The sequence below is a fragment of the Oryza glaberrima genome, chromosome 10 (genome assembly GCF_000147395.1).
Source record: "Oryza glaberrima chromosome 10, OglaRS2, whole genome shotgun sequence".
In the NCBI taxonomy this organism is placed as follows: domain Eukaryota; kingdom Viridiplantae; phylum Streptophyta; class Magnoliopsida; order Poales; family Poaceae; genus Oryza; species Oryza glaberrima.
The window spans coordinates 7,325,298-7,342,567 of NC_068335.1; the positions used below are offsets into that span (position 1 = coordinate 7,325,298).

Here is a 17,270-nt window from a genome sequence, read left to right on the forward strand (position 1 = left end):
CAGAGAAGAGAATGATACTCTTTTTTTTTTACATAATTACATTAGTCTTGACAAAACTGCATATTGATTAGTACGAAAATTTTGTGCTCCAATCAGGACAGAGATATTGGGTGGTCACCACTCACACTCACCATTAAGGTCCCCAAACGTTGCAACATGTACTAGACTCATCTGGTGAGTGCTGAGAGCTGCGTGTAGACTCTGCTTGCTGCTGGCATTTCAAGTACAGAAACTTAAGGGTGTGTTTAGTTGGGGAAAAGAAAATTTTTAGATGTCACATCGAACATTTGAACAGATATCGGAAGGGGTTTTCGGACACGAATAAAAAAACTAATTTCAGAACTCACCTGAAAACCGCGAGACGAATCTTTTGAGACTAATTAAGCCGTCATTAGCACATGTGGGTTACTGTAGCACTTATGGCTAATCACGGACTAATTAGGCTTAAGATTCATCGCGCGATTTTCCTCATAACTGTGCAATTAGCTTTTCTTTTTATCTATATTTAATGCTTCATACATCCGTGAAAAAAACTGCTCCACATGGTACCTGTACTTTGGCACTGTTTCACTGCCTACCACACAGCTCAGTACCGCTGTGGGCTCAACCAACAACCCGGCCGACGCATTCTGTCCTGCCCCCGGACAAAGTTTCGGTCATTTAGAATAAGGGCCTATTATTTATCACATATTATGAACTTAATTATAGAAATAAATAAATATTTTATAAAATAATAAATATATTTAAACATGTAGTTTAAGTAATATACTAGTAGAATTTATTTATTTTAGAAAATATATTTTTTGAAGCGTGTAAATAATCCACTGAATAAACTGAATAGAATAAGGCCTTAGTTTAGACTTGAAAAGCAATTAAGCACCAACCACGAACAGTTAACAGAGCCCTACAAACTTAGGCTTTAGTTATTGCTTCCAACTGACGAAAGAATCGGCTGACATATGTACGACGACTAAGCGCCTTGATTAATCCCCATCATGTAACTAATCAGGGTGCTCTTGATTTGTTAGATCAAAAGACTGATGGGATTGGCTTGGTTTATTTCAATCATTTCATGCATATGTGAACTCTAAATAAGTGGAGTATAATGCGTGAGAGCAATAACTGTTCCATTTAAAAGTCGGTGGCACAAGGTTCAAAAGGCTAATGGATGGAGCGAAAGTATATTTTGTAGAACTGGCAAGAGAACAATCCAAGAAGATTCATTTCAACGAAAAGTACAGGAGGAAGGGTTCTGAAGGTAGGTACCGTAGCTTTTTCGAATGTCCTCATTATAAATAAGACATATATGTAATGTCTTTTACATAATTTCAAAACAGGAAATTTTCATGAAAACTTAGTTTGGCCTACTTTTTTTGGGTCATCAATTTTCCAACTTATATATATAATATACCATTCTTTGGAAAGGTTCAGGGAGAGTAGGAAAGCAGGACACAAGAAAGCACAAGTCAAAAGCCGAAAGGGATTAATTTGCTGCTGAGTTTTTAGCTTAGGGAAGCAGCCATCGGTTGGACAATTGCTTCACGTGAAAACTACCAAGAGTGTTATCGTTAATTTGTCCCAATCTCATCTGCCAAATGCTGACACCATAACCTCAGGAAATTAGTATTGACGTGGCAATATATATGTGATTCTTTTTTCTAAAGGAAAGCTTAAAGCAGAGTAAAGTAGTATACCAAATTCTAACCTAGTACAGAGCTTTAGTTCTAGGTTCCCCTTTACTAAGATAAAGGATTGCTATCCAAGTGGCAAATTGAAAAATTGCTAACGTACATCTCAGGAGTTTTTTCAATTGAATATACACTAATTTACGCACATAATAACATGCTCCGTAGCTTATATAGACAGTCATAAAAAATCTCCAGAGTTTTGCGGAATACGTTAGAAATGCAAATCTCCACAGCATATATGCAGTGTTAAATCTCTTTTCCTTGTTATACACACAAAACCTGAATTAATGGGTTATTATGCATTTATGCTTTACAATTTCCTGTGATCAAAGAAAGAAACAACTCGATCCAAAAAACGAAAAAAGAAAAGAAATTAATGATCAAACCACATTACTGTGGCAACTGACGCTTGGTTTCCACTGCACCTGCCTCGTCTCCATCCAAGCCAAGAACTTGTACACCTTACCAAAAATGCACAGGAACACCAGGCCGGCCACGAGAGCGTACGCCGCGACGCTCGCCGCGGCGCCCTCCGCGAACGCCCACCCGGCGAGGTACACGGCGTCGCCGGCGACGAACACCCAGCTCGCGGCCTCCAGCGCCGACCGCGTCCACGCGCTGACCCGCTCCTCGCCGTAGATCCGGCACACCATCCGGGAGCAGAGCGCGAAGATGATGGCGAGAGCCGTCTTGGACAGGCCCCGGTAGAGCACCGTCCGGCCGCCGACGACGAGCGGGTCCATCCGGCAGAGGCATGTGGCGCACTCGCCGGAGAACCGCGACCACCGGAGCGCGTCGGTGCCGGTGTAGTACGGCAGAACGACGGCGTCGAGGTAGAGGCTGGCGTGAAGGATCCCGGACACGGTGGACGCCTCCAGCACCGCGTACCGGAGGTCGCCGTCGGCCTCGTTCCGGAACGCCAGCGCCGACGCCTGCAGCGTCAGCAGCAATGCCGGGCCGAGCTGCGCGAGCGGGAACACGGCGTTGATCCGCTGCCCCTTGGCGAGCGCCAGGAGCACCACCGGCAGCAAGAATGGGCCCGACGGCACCATGTACTTCCGCCTATTCCTCCCGCCGCCGCCGCCGGCCCTGCCGATGTCCAGTACGGCGAATGCGGCGGCGGAAACGAGGCAGTACGCGGCGAAGGCGGCGACGAGCGCGCCGACGGCGGGGGAGTAGTCGCCGGGGTAGGCGCTGTCGCAGTAGTAGTGGTAGGGGCATGTGATGAAGTCCGTGGTCTCCTCCAGCTGCCACCTCGTGCACTTGAGGATTTGCCGCGTGATGTTGCTGCTGCCATGGCCCCTCCACACGGCTGCTTCTGCTGCCGACATGGCCGGATTCTAATCACGACACGATGATGACGATGGCTTTCCTCTTCTTCTTCTTCTTCTCCTCTGTTTTCTTGTCTCCCCTGGCCGGCAGCAGCTGATGCTGCTAAGCATGTGCATGCTGCATTTGGTGCCTAATGATGGCTTCTTTCCGTCGGCAGCTGCTCACTGCTCACTCATCATCATCTCTCTCTTAATGATCCATTCCATTCCCTTTGCTCTGTTCTGCTCTCTTCTGTTCTTCTCTGTTTCTTGGATGCTGCTGGTGGTGAATGTGAGCCGAGGTTGCTTAATTGGAGGGAGGAGATGTGGAAGGTTTAACAGACAGGCTCAGGTGGAATGACAGTTTTGCCCATGACAGCGGATAAATTGCGCATGCTTTTAGGTATAGTACGAGGTAATATGTTAGCGTTGGGCGCAGCATAGGTGGAAGGGAACATGGTATTGCAAGGATGTCTCGCACTAGTTTATTTGCTAGAATGCTACAAATATCTATATTTTTTGGATGGACGTATACTTCATGTGAGCTCACAATGCTGAATACACATCTATTGTGACTCACCCAAGGGTCAGCCAGAATGTAGGTGGAAACAAAATCCCCGTTTTCTTGTTTCCGCAAAACCAAGGAAGTCACAAGCCCTTCACGTTTTTCTCAATGAGAATGAAATAACACATTTAACATTAAATATATTTTTTCCATAGATATAAGATGTATCATACCTCTAATATATTTGTGCTAGTATCTGGTAATATCTAGCTGTTAATATTTACATATTGATATTGAGAGATACATAATTTAGAACCAAATATTCTACTCCACCCATAGAAAATTGTATAAGGTATTATATTATGAAAAAAAAATCAAACTCTATATATTTTGGCCCACAAAATTACTCAAATTATTCATATATTTTGTGTATAAGAGTTAAATGGATGGCTGTGTACATCCGTCTCAGGAAGGAGAGGCCGGCTATCCCATTACCTAAAAAAATAACAGTTAAACTGATAAATTCATTCTTCAAAAGAGCTTTCTTAACATGTTGGTTCCATATATATTAAGAATATATTGTATGAGGAATCAGGAGGTTTCATCCTAAAGACTTTTGAAAAATATGATACGCCCTGTATTCTTCTACATAGATTTACTAATTTGCGGCATGTGTCGATGAAGTGTAAGCTATTCTGTTATTAGTGCTTCTCCCAAAAACAATAAAATGGAGTCATTCACCACCCAATTAATTAAGTTCCATTGCATAAAGAATTTTTATGAAAGAATACTATGTTTTCAAACTATGCATCTAATTCTAAAACATTTCACTACTACATATTCAATTTTTCCATGTGGCCAAAATCGATTTGCATGCGGGTGGGTGGTCCGCTTGCACCCAGGTGTCTACGAAATCACAATTTTTGCATGCGGCCAGCACAACCACCTTTTCCAACCACAAACAAAAATAATTTCGATGAAAGAAAGAAAGAAAATTAAAATCCCAAAAACTATGAAACCCTAGCCCGTTGCCGGTTGCCACCACAGCCATTGTCGTGGCCGTCACCACCACCGTCATCGTCATCGTGGTTCTCAATGGAGTTCGCTCCTGAGGGTGGCACCGTCGGATCTGCCGCTCGCCCTCTCTATCACCGCCCGCTGTCGCTCTCGAGGGCGGCGGATCTGCCCATCTCGAGGGTGGCTCTGCCGGATCCGCCGCCCTCATTGTCGTCACGCGCATGCCACCGTCGCTGCCCTCCATCGTTGTTGCCGTTGTCACCGCCGTCATCGCACGCGCCCGGCCACTCCCGAGCCTAACACCGCCGCTCCCGCCCGCCGTCGCTCACGAGATGAAGGAGATCGAGGAGAGGAGAGGATAAGGAGAGAAAATGAGGGAGGTGTGGAGGTGGAGAGGAGTGGATAAGAACTAGTGGGTAGGTAGATTTTTTAAGGTGGAGGTAGGCCAGTTGGTAGATTATCGCAAACATGCCTTTATTTTCACATGCAGTCCAGGTAAGAGGTCCATGCGGTGTTTGAACTGTCAATTAGAGGAGCGATCTTTGCAGGCGAGACCAATTATGGTATGCCTGCAACTTATAGGTGCTATCATAAAAAATAATCAATTATGTACTAGATTTCGCTAATTCATAGAGTTAGACTGTCAATATGTAATTATATTGAGAGGATGCCAGACACAATAGAGGAGGGGTATTTTGGACATTGGGGGAATGTTTTGCTATCATGGTAGTTCAGCTGGGAGAAAGGTAGCATAGCCTTTTGACTTCATTTGCAAGGGATTGGTATAGGTCAGAGAGAATGGGAGAGAGAGAGAGGGGGAGGGAGAGAGAGAGAGAATTGCATTTGTTTAACCGGTTGTTAAAGTTTGTTGAGGGATATGGTAGCAACGGGGTCATCATGTTGCACTTTTTCTATATCAATATCTGCACATGATCAAACCTGCATGATTTGTAGAAAGTGCTAAATTTTATAGTGAGTATAATAAGTGTTACAAGCGAGCTCTAAAATGTTATATCAATTTTATGCTTAAGTGGAGAGAGAGAGGAGAGGAGAGAAGGAAAGTAGGCCAGCCGCAGGACGAGTTACAGGATGCAATGTATACATGAGAGAATGGACGATTATTAATAGTGTAGTATATATATTTAATATGTAACTACTTTATGGATATAGTATGGATATACTAGTTCAAATTAATTTTTGGAGCTAAGTAGTTGGTTGCTATTAAACTTGCTCTTACAACGCTATCCCAAGATGTCAACAATTTTTTTTTTCATATACTCGAACTATGCATACTACGTGCATGCCCCACTGTATTCCTATTCTGAAAAAAGTTCTAGAAAAAAGTTCTGCTATAATGTCCTAAGAAGGTATGCAAATTCTAACTTGATTTGGAGCAGAGGCCAATAACGTTGACTGATATAGGATGTCTTTAGATCTACCTTTCCAAACTTTTAATGTGAGAAAATGAACACTTACGATCATCAATTGCAGAACAGATTATAGAGATATTCGTTGTTTGATAGTAGGGGCACTGATTTGACCTAGGGTTCTTGCATTCACTAAGAAAAGGTGTTCTGGATATGCTGTTCTGAATATGATCTTTTTCTGTACAAAATTCATTTTGTGAGTAAACAGTTATGCTGAAATTCAGATATAGGATTCAGTTATGCTAAGTTTCATCGCAAATAGATCATTCAGATTCTATAGAACAGACTGTCTTCCATTTTAGTTCAAGGTTCAAATCATCAGGATGTGTACGTGGAATCATAACTTAGGACCTGTCCAAAGAGAAGTTATTGGTTGGTGGCACCCTCCTTATAGCTATGTAGTCCAAAGGAGTAGTTGTATCTTAGAAAAATCTGATGTTTGTATTCTCCATATCTTTCTAATTTAAAGTTTGGTGTATGCTGAGAGTACAAAAAAATGGTTGTTGAAGACCATAAATAAACAAAACAAATCTACCCAGCTTTTGGTGTACTTGTTTTGTAATACTTACATAAACAAATTAACTTCCATAACTGCTCAATAAGATATAGTTGTTGAATGAGGGTGTACATGCAACATGTGGAAGGTATACCTTGTTTTATCGCTGATACTCTATACTGAATTGTTCGTCTGTCTCTATTCATTCAGGTAATTGTTAGTTATTACTCTTCTCAAGTTTTTCCTTTTCGGCAATACTATATCCTTGTTCTTGATTTATTTTTTGGGTACCGGAAGGCATACTGTACTGTAAACTGACATACAGAGACATATAGGTAATAGTGGCCCTTATTGTGATGGTTTGCTTAATCTTTACCTTGAAATACGCTGGTGCTTAAAGCAACTGTTCACTTTTGCGAGCAAGCAGTCATTTTCAGGTACTTAACATGTCTCTCTTCTTGTCTTAGAAGACTGCAACAAATGTATGACAGATTTGCATGGAAGGTACATGGAGATGGACAGATGGAACTCTCTAGGGGAGAAAACGGAGTTTCTGAATATGACAGCAGACCAAAGAAATCATACAATGTGAAATGAGAAAAAAAATATTAACATTTTGAATATGTATTTTGCCACAACTGCAGCTAATCATACTGCAGCAATATTTTTTGCACTACGTGTCTTTGAAGCTGTAACTGTATTAGGTAGCCATCACAATTCAAAATCTGCTCCTTGATTTTGACCACATCAAGTGTGGAAGCTGTTAATACGTTCTGCTTTGGTGCACACTCTGATGTTTGTCTTGCCAACAACCGTAGGTTGTTGGTACATTTGGTGATTTGTCCCTGTAGCTTTTCAGACACGGGTTGCGTGTGTTGAGACAGTATATATGTAGCAAGTAATAGCATTTATAAGGTGTCTTCCTCTCAAAACTTGTCTCCTTGATGACTACAAATCAAACCCAGATTTATTCAACGCCTTATTTTGTTGTTCTGTGTATATCTGGAGCAAATGGAGGCATGAGCTAATTAAGTGCTGATTGATTCGTCCTGAAGATAATGCGTCAGAAGAACATAAACTGACCATTTCCTCTCGCAAACTCATAGTACTGTCCTACTGTACAGTATACAAGATACTCGAGCGAGTGTTGCGTTGTGTTATTGTGATGCCCATAGCGGGGTAAGGTTCCAAGAAAACGCGACATTATTGGTCAAATTACATCTGTGCAATACGCAATAATTTTCTTATATAAAATGTGTTCACTCCGTGAATTGGACAATTTTTTAACAAATATACATTTTTTCCTCCATGATTTTCTGCGAATATCTTTTTTATTTTTCTAAATTGCAAAACAGTGTCACCAATCGGATGGCTCATGAAGGGCGCTGCATGTATGCACCTCTGCCCTCCTTATCCTAAGCTAGTGTACACCCTCTCAATACACAATGCAGCCTAAAGGCAGATTCCCAGGCAAAATCTCACTATGTACACCCTCTCAATACACAATGCAGCCTAAAGGCAGATTCCCAGGCAAAATCTCACTAGGCCCAGATGGGTGGTAGGTGCATAGGAGACCCATCCTATTGTAAAGCATCACTGGTTATATTCAATATGAAAGCTATCTGGTCCCCGAAAAAGAATACTTGTACACTATCGGGAAAAATCACTAATGACCAGAAAAAAAGAAAAGAATACTTGTACACTATCGGGAAAAATCACTAATGACCAGAAAAAAGCAAGGGCACTTGACATCCATAGGCTAGCTAGTCAGCTTTGGCACGACCTCTTCTCTTATGAGCAACTATTAGGGCTAGTGATATTGCCATTCCAATCAAATGCCCAGCGACTGAGCCATAAGTAACAGAGATTGGCCATTCCTACGAAAAATCATGACAGAGCATTAGCAAGTGGCAAAATGGAGGTGCAGGCGACGATAGAAGCAATGTGTAAGGCTCAGAAAGGGAATTATCAGCCTTGTGCACTACATAATCCACTGAAAGCAAGATGCACGACGAGAAATGCAAGACTATTTCAGATAAAAGAGAAGATAATAATGAGTAGTCCCAAAAGCAACAGAAAACAGAAGTGCAGAATATAAGGCAAGCTACAGAAATTCATGTCAGCTCCAAAAAGTTAGTTCATGCTAATGCTGTTTAAGCTGGAACCTTAGGTAGTGAACATGCAGGAAATTTTCAGATACAGCATGCATAAACATTCAAAAATCACTTAAATAGATGCCGACGAGTAATGTGAAATTAATTCAGATAAAGGAGGTGATAATATGGAGTAGTTCTTTTAAATGACCGATATAACTTTAGAACATCAAACAAACTACTATAATCTATGTTAACCCAACTAAATTAGTTAATGAGGTACTGCTTAAGCAGTTATGTACTTATAGCGGCTAGTGAACATGCATGAACATTTCCATTTATAATTCTGACTTCCCAAGCCTAGGCAGATGACAGCAGACAGTTAAGATTCACAGTGGTATTTTTACCTGCAAAGGTCTTTCCCAGTCGAGAGGCATAGGCCAAGCACCAAGCCATGCTCCTATTACAGCTCCATGAGCAGGTGCAGGTATCATGTAGTCCACTGCATCAGTTGATCCGCAATAACTGATGCAGAAGCACAAACCAAACCACAATGTCAAGTAGTTGCTGGACAGTACATTTAGAAGGAAGATATTCATTAAATGAACCCCTAGCATTCTATTTTCATTTAACAATAAGCTATGTACATGGAATGAGAGAGCACAGCCTGCCAATTCACTTTGGATGCTCCAAATACGCATGCTGCAGGAACAATCTGCAAAATCATGGATTTAGCTTCATATGACTTGATATGTAACAATTATATAAATATAAAGGCACAGTACTGGCACAAGAGAGAAAAAAGTAACAGTTGTCCGGTTGCCAATATTGTTAATCTCAGATGTGATATTTTTACATACTTGCTGCTCCAAAAATGGCAGTCCAGATGGCACTCACATTTAGTACCACCTGCCAGTGATACAGCATTTCCAGGAATGCCACCTTTTGGAGTGGTGAAAATCTAGCTGAATCTAACTTGCAGTGACACATAAGTAAATCAGGGGAAATGACACTTACTGTGAACAAGGACATGAGAAGTGACCAATAAGTTGTTGCTGCCCAGTACCTACAGATATGCAACCCCGTGAAAGGACCATTGATATGTATTATCCCATGAAAGAAATATCCCGGTGCATTCTGATAAAATCAGATAAAAAAAAATATAGGAAGCAGTCTATATGACAGTACTAGACATCTATTTAGCATTGACATAAAGGTTAACAACAACAATTGACGTCCTTGTTGATCTACACTCACTTGATTCCAATGGGTGCACCAAGAACAATTGCTCCAAATGCATTTAGGAACGCACCACCTATCAGAAAACATTGTGTACAATAATAAAAAAAAAAGGTAAGCAGGTCCTAAATAATTCAATAGTTCAACTATTATTGTGTCACAAGAATGAACTAAGGCCGTGAGTACTGAACAATATATCCTGTGTCCAGCCATTTTGGTTGTAGTAACGAAGCTAAGTTATTCTCACGAAACTAGAAGCTAATATGAATGTTAAAACACAGAAGAGAGAGAACTAACCAATGGGGAGGCCAAGCAATCCGCGCGCAGCTGCCTTAAGAAACTGAAATTATGGAACCCAATTATCCTATCATTGAACATAACATTGGCGTAGAAATCAGAAGAAGCAATTGACCGAACAGGTCACAAGCGCACGCCATACCGAGCAGTGCTTGGGATTTCGCCGGAGCAAACTGAACACTGCGATGACAAGAGGCGCTTCGAAGACCTAGAAAAAGTCTTACTTCGAATTAGAAGACGTGAGAGGATGTTAGAATTTCAATGGTTACTTTCATTGAGAAGAGGATGGCACTTGAGATGGGGCAATTTTCTGATTTTCTTCATTCATAAAACACAAAGCCATATCCTCCCAAAGAGAATTGGATACATATTTATAGCTACTTGTAGCAGCCATGCTAGGGCAAGAGGGTGCTGTCCTAGAGCATCCCAACAAACTGTCCTAGAGCATCTCAACAAACTGCTGTCCTAGCTGTCTTAGAGCATCCAAACTGAAAGTAGATATGCTGTCCTAGAAAGCTAAAAAGCAAGAAAAAGCACCACAAGACCAAGACCAACCAGCCAAGACTTATTCCTACACTCTCCCCCTAAGTCTTGTGCGCCATTTTGTGGGAAAGTTGAGCCATCCCGATCCGGGAGCAAAGCTCAACGAACTTGATCCTCCCAAGGGGCTTGGTGAGCAAATCCGCAAGCTGGTCCTTGGTGTTGATGTAGCTCGCTTTGATGCTCCCTTCCTCCAAGTAGCTTCGGATGAAGTGGTACCTCACCCGGATGTGCTTGCTCCGTTCGTGAAAAACGGGGTTCTTTGCCAGGGCCAGAGCGGACTTGCTATCCACCCTGACGCCGGTACTGTGTAGCATCCACTTCCTCCGTCGTGCTATGGCGGCTCAGCTTCAGTCTCTCCTCCATCGGAGAGAGAGCTGGGTTGCAATCGGTGAGCCCAGCCAGCTCAACGACGCGCTTGGCATGGGCGGTCTATCGAAGCGTGATCCCGGATTCGTCCTGGTGCACCTCGATCCCCAGGTAGAAGGAGAGAGGCCCCAGATCACTCATCTGGAAGGTGGCCTTCATCTCCTCCTTGAACGTCGCGACCTCCGCATCCTTGGTGCTGGTGATCACCAGGTCGTCGACGTAGACACCCACCAGCAAGGCATTTCCTCCATTGCCCCGCCGGTAGATGGCCGCCTTGTGCGGGCTTTGCTCGAAGCCCATCCCCTTGAGCGTGGAATCCAACTTGTCATTCCACGCCCTCGGTGCCTGCCGCAAGCCGTAGAGGGCCTTGTGCAGGCGTAGCACCTTGCCCTCCTTGCCGGGGATCACAAATCCCGATGGCTGGTGCACGTAGACCTCCTCCTTCAAGTCGCCGTTCAGAAACGCCGACTTGACGTCCATCTGATAGACGCCCCAGCCTTCCTGAGCAGCCAGCGCAAGGAGTCGCACGGACTCCATTCGTGCCACGGGAGCGAAGGCATCGTCGTAGTCGATCCCCTCCTGCTGCACGAAACAACGTGCCACCAAGCGAGCCTTGTGCTTGATGATGGCTCCGGCTTCATCCTTCTTCAGCTTGAACACCCACTAAAGGGTGATCGCGCGGTGACCACGAGGGAGGTCAGCAAGCTCCCAGGTGTGGTTCTCCTGAACCGCGTCCATCTCCGACTACATCGCGGCACGCCATGCCGCGTGTTTCTTGGCCTCTATGAAAGACCGATGCTCACCGTCATAGCACGCAAGGTGCAACTGCGCCTCTAGGTCGCGAGGCACCAGTCCCGGCATCGGCTGGTCGCCGAGAAGATCCTCCATCGTACGGTACCGTAGCTGCTCGCCGTTGTGGTACGCATCGATGCGCTCCTCGTCGTGGGAGAGTGGAGTAGCGAACTCCACTGGGCTATGCTCAACACGAGCTGGCGTCGCAATAGACGTGCCCGGAGGGGTGGCTGTTGGTGCTGGAGCATGTGGGGTCACCGGCTGGGGTGGTGTCGGCGAAGAGCTCGTTGTAGTCGAAGTCGTGGCCCGAGGGTGTGTTGGTGTCGGAGTCGGTGGAGGCTCGGGGACTGGGGTAGACACGCTTGGTGAGGTAGAACTGCCTACTCCCCCAGCTCCCTCGAAGTGGACGTACTCAACGGTGAAGTCGTCGTACGTCGGAGTCGAACCAGCGTCCACCGCCTTGTCCCATACCCATCCTCGCCCTTCGTCGAACACTACGTCGCGCGCTGTGTGCACACGTTGTGTCTCCGGGTCGAGGATGCGGTAGGCCTTCGAGCTCTCCGTGTAGCCTGGGGTGCTCCTGTCGTCGAGCTTGCCGATGTGGCCAAGCTCCTTGGCGAATGCGAGGCAGCTGAAGACCCGCAGGTGGGAGACCGCCGACTTGCGCCCATGCCAAGCCTCGTACGGTGTCCTGCCATCGAGGGCCTTGGTAGGCGAGCGATTGAGGATGTAGACGGCCGTCACCACCGCATCCCCCCAGAAGATGGCCGGCATCCCCCTCTACTTGAGGAGAGCCCGAGCCATCCCCACAACCGTCTGGTTGCGCCGCTCGACGACGCCGTTCTGCTGCGGGCTATACGGGGCGGTGTAGTGGTGCCGAATGCCCTCATCAGCGCAGTACGACGCGAATTCAGCCGCTGTGAATTCGCCGCCATTGTCGGTGTGCAGCACACGCAGCTTGCGGCCGCATTCCGCCTCTGCAGCAGCCTGCGCGCACCTAATGGCGTCCGCAGCCTCTCCCTTGCTGCCGAGGACCATCACCCACATGTAGCGGGAGAAGTCGTCGACGAGCAGCAGGAAGTAACATCGTCCTCCTGGTGTGGCCGGTGTCACTGGGCCACACAAGTCCCCGTGCATGAGCTCGAGCCGCTCCTTGGCTCAGAAGCTCGTCTGCTTGGGAAAGGGGAGCGGCCTCTGCTTCGTTACCACGCAGACGTCGTAGAGCTGCTCCACGTGGTCAAGGCATGGCATGCCTCGCACCATCTCCTTGGCACTGTGCCGCTTCAGGACCTCGAAGTGGAGGTGCCCGAAGCACTCGTGCCACTGCCACGCCTCGTCGTCCCGACGAGCGGCGAGGCAAACTGGTTATGCGACTTGCGCGCTGAGGATGTAGAGTCGATTAGTGCCTCTGATTACCTTGGCAAGAAGGCGACGACGGCGATCTCGACCAACATGCGTGAGCCGTTCTCATCCAGCTGTCCCACGCTGATGATAGAGTTCCTCAACGCGGGGATGTAGTAGACTCCGGTGAGCAGCCTGTGCTCACCGGACTTGGCGGTGAAGGTGACAGAGCCAACGTCCTTGATCTCCACGCCGGAGGCGTCCCCAAACTTAATGGAGCCTCGGACGCTGGAGTCAATCTCGGTGAAGAACTCCCATCGGCCGGTCATGTGATGGGTGGCGCCGGTGTCGAGGTACCACCCATTAGCCTTGTCGTTGCTGGAGCCGATGCAGAGGGAGACGAGTACCTTCGGCTCATCAAGGTGGAGGAAAGCCGCTGCGGCTGGTGCCGCTGGAGGTAGCTCGATGCTTGCGTGAGCCAGGAGCAGGGCCGGCTCTTCCTCCTCCACCCGTGCGACGTGGGCCTGGCCGCGTCGTGGCTGTCAACAGTCTTTGGCCCAATGGCCAAGCTTGCCAAAGTTGCGGCAGGCGTCGTCTCGTGCCGGCTTGTGGTTGCCGGTGGCGCCACCCTGGCGCCTCTGCGGGCGCCACCCTTCGCACGTCTTCGTGCCCATCGTAGCTGGACACCTCCCCGCGCCTTGCACGACTTACGGCCGCCTGTCGGGGAAGATGACTCCCCCTTCCTCCCGTCACCCTGAGAGGCCTCCTACTGCTCCCGAGTGAGATGGAGCTTCCCGCCAATGGTGATAGGCCCCGAGAGAGGCTATGGCTCATCACCATCGACGACCTTAAGGCGACCTAACGCCTCCTCGATCGACATCGTGGAGAGGTCCAGCAGAGACTCAATCGAGCGAGCGATCTGCCTGTACTTCTCTGGGATGCAACGAAAGAGCTTCTCGACAGCTCTCTCCATGTCGTAGGTGTCGTCGCCGTACTGCACCATTTTCTGCAAGAGAGTGTTGAGACGGAGGGCAAAGTCATCAACATCCTCACCTGGCTTGAAGGCCAGGTTCTCCCACTCGTTGCAAAGTGCCTGCGGTGTGGACTTGCGGGCGCGGTCGCTACCGATGCGTGCCGCAGCGATGGCGTCCCAGGCCTCCTTGGCAGTCCGCTTTTGGGAAAGCGAGAACTGCATCTCGGGCGGGACTGCAGCGATGAGGGCATCCAGTGCCCGCTGATCGTCGCCGTAGTCGATGTCGCCATACCGGACTGCCTCCCACATGTGCCGCACCTGGAGCCTCACCCTCATCACCGCGGCCAACTCGATGTAGCTAGTTTTGGTGAGGGTAGGCCACCCACCGCCGGGACCAAAGTCCCTGACCACCGTCTGGACGCCGTGGTGGCCATGGTGTCGGTCAGGGGAGGGAGAGCCACGCTGCCAGCATGGGCCGCGCGCGGGCTCCGGGCTGCCGCCGGCACGCCCGCGCCCATCTGGGTTCCCGTCGGCGGGCGCGCGGTCCCTTGGGCTGCCGCCGCCGCCGTGGAGGTGGGCTGCTGCCCACCGCTCTGCTCGCTCCCGTGCCCTTCCTCTTGCCAGTTCCTCAAGCTCATTGTCGGCGGTGATGTCGCCGGTGATGGAGCCGTTGATGCTGCTGCGCAAGGTCTCAATCTCTACCTCCGCCGCACGTGCCGCATCTTCCGCCGCCTCCGCCTCCGTCCTGGCTGCTGCCAACTCCGCTGCCGCCAGTCTGGCCGCCCTCGCTGCTGCTGCAGCGGTCTGAGCCGTTGCTCGCCTGCGCTCTTCTGCTGCGACGAGCTCGGCATCCTGCTGACGCTGAGTGCTCGAGGCGACCGAACGCCGAGACCGAACGTCGGACATGGCGCGCCTTCGGGGGGCTGCTCTGTGGAGAGGGGTAAGGAAAAGGGGAAGGAGGAGCAGCTGGTGCTGCTGCTGCTGGCTGAGAGCTCAACCGAGCTTGGGAAGGGATGGAACAAGAGATGTTTAGCCTACAGGAAAGTGTGGCTCTGATACCAGATGTTACAATTTCAATGGATACTCTCATTGAGAAGAGGATGGCACTCGAGATGGGGCAATTTTCTGGTTTTCTTCATTCACAAAACACAAAGCCATATCCTCCCAAAGAGGATTGGATACATATTTATAGCTGCTTGTAGCAGCCATGCTAGTGCAAGAGGGTGTTGTCCTAGAGCATCCCAACAAACTGTCCTAGAGCATCTCAACCAACAAACTGCTGTCCTAGCTGTCCTAGAGCATCCAAACTGAAAGTAGAGATGTTGTCCTAGAAAGCTAAAAAGTAAGAAAAAGCACCACAAGACCAAGACCAACTAGCCAAGACTTATTCCTACAGAGAATAGGGGAGCCCAAGATACGTCGGACAAGGTGACGAGGTGAGGGGACGGAAGCATACCACGAGGAGGCGGAGGGGGTGGACGGGATTGGAGATGAGCGCGCCACGGCCAGACAAATGATGGGCTGCCACGATCCCGGTGAAGCACAGAGCATGGACCGTACCGCGCGTGAGGCGCTGACCTGCGTGGCCTCGTCGCCCATGACAAGGCCACCGTGGGGGAGTCAATAGGTGGCGGTGGAGCCAACACCCGCCAAGTCGGTAGGTCAATTCCCAGGGTGCGGTTCATCGATCCCTCGCAGTGGCATAATCCTATTTCGGAAGTTCACATTACATACTAATTTTTTAGGATATTTGCTATATTTGTATCATCTTTTTAACTAATTTGTAGTTGTATATGGAATTTGCGGTGTTCAAAAATTTTAGTAAGTAGTACATTACATACTATAATTTTTGAACACCACAAATTCCATATACAACTACAAATTAGTTAAAAAGATGATACAAATATAGCAAATATCTTATAAAATTCAATAACAACTAATTTAACAAGCAAGTTTAGAATGTACAGAAAATCATACATATAAATAGAATATTACAATGGTACTACCTTGCTATAAGCTTGCTCTTAGCCATGAAAGTATTTATAACTCCCTTTGTAATTAATACCAATCCTAAGATAACAACAACTATACTTATTCACATCCAGTCATTCACAAATCACAAATTGGCTGCCTACCAGTGGCGGATCTAACATGGGACATGGGGGTTCAGTTGAAACCCCAAACTTTTTGGGAACAAACAAACTGTTATTAGTATGATGGTTAAGGCAAATTTCTAGAACAGAAGCTAGGGTTAACACGAATTCGATAAAAAGTGCGTGGGTAGAGAGAGATGGGAAAGAGGATGCGCGTAATGGACGCGGCGGAAGCAGCAGGACGATCGACGGCAACCCTGCTCTCTCGCGGGATGAATGGGGATCAACGGTGGAGGCGGAGAGGGCAAACTAATGAGGAGGGGTCAGGATACATAATTAGTAATTTCGCCTATCACTCAATCCACCTGGATTGCACATTCCATCCCCACCATACCCAAACAGCTTGGTGGAAATCGGAAATAACATCCATTAGTTCTAATTCCATTTTTCAACGGAGCCTCTCAGACTGGACATTTGAAACGGTGGTTTTTTTTAATCTACCCTACAATTTCACCAACACCATATACTCATTCATCATTCATCATTGGACAAATGTAATGGGTCGTAGCGTTAGCACGGGCAAATTACTAGTATATCGATATGCAAGTACTTCGCCTAGTTACCTTGCTGACGGTTTCCTTGCCTTTGGTGGCATGCGCCAGCGACAGGTTCGCACTTCGCAGAGGTGTCGTAGATCCTCTCATCGTCCCTTTCGCCCAGCCCCCAAACCGAAGTACTTACCCAAAATCAAGTCTACACCCACAATCGCAAATCGAGCACGCGCGGTACCAGATCCACACAGATTGGATGCACCCCATAGGGAATCGATCGGGAGGAAGCAAAAGGATCGGATAGGGATGGGCGAGGGGGAAACTCACCCTGCAATTCCGATGCGGCGGCGGTGGAGGGAGTACCGGCGGCGTCGATGAAGATTGGAGCGGCAGGGTGGAGCAGCTTGCTGCCCAAGCCTGGCGCTGATGCCGCGGCGGGCACCTAGGTGTGGCTCTGATGCGGCGGCTGTTGAGGGAGGCAGGACAGGAGCGGCGGAAGGAGACGGCGAGGAGGGAGAAGAAAAACTCAGCGTCGTAAT

At 47.6% G+C, this 17,270-nt stretch overlaps 1 protein-coding gene and 1 pseudogene across 1 annotated transcript; both read right to left on the minus strand.

Annotated features, from left to right (window-relative positions):
- Positions 1–1,842: 1,842 nt before the first annotated feature.
- LOC127786217 (uncharacterized) lies at positions 1,843–3,297 on the minus strand. Its single transcript, XM_052313558.1, has one exon. The coding sequence runs from the start codon at positions 3,017–3,019 to the stop codon at positions 2,069–2,071; it is 951 nt and encodes a 316-aa protein (XP_052169518.1). The 5' UTR covers positions 3,020–3,297; the 3' UTR covers positions 1,843–2,068.
- Positions 3,298–8,034: 4,737 nt separating this feature from the next.
- LOC127753314 (PIGF/3-ketodihydrosphingosine reductase fusion protein-like) lies at positions 8,035–15,686 on the minus strand (annotated as a pseudogene).
- Positions 15,687–17,270: the final 1,584 nt, after the last annotated feature.

Excerpts from the sequence above, each read along its gene's own strand:
- LOC127786217 (XM_052313558.1), bottom strand. The coding sequence starts at position 3,019 with ATGTCGGCAGCAGAAGCAGCCGTGTGGAGGGGCCATGGCAGCAGCAAC.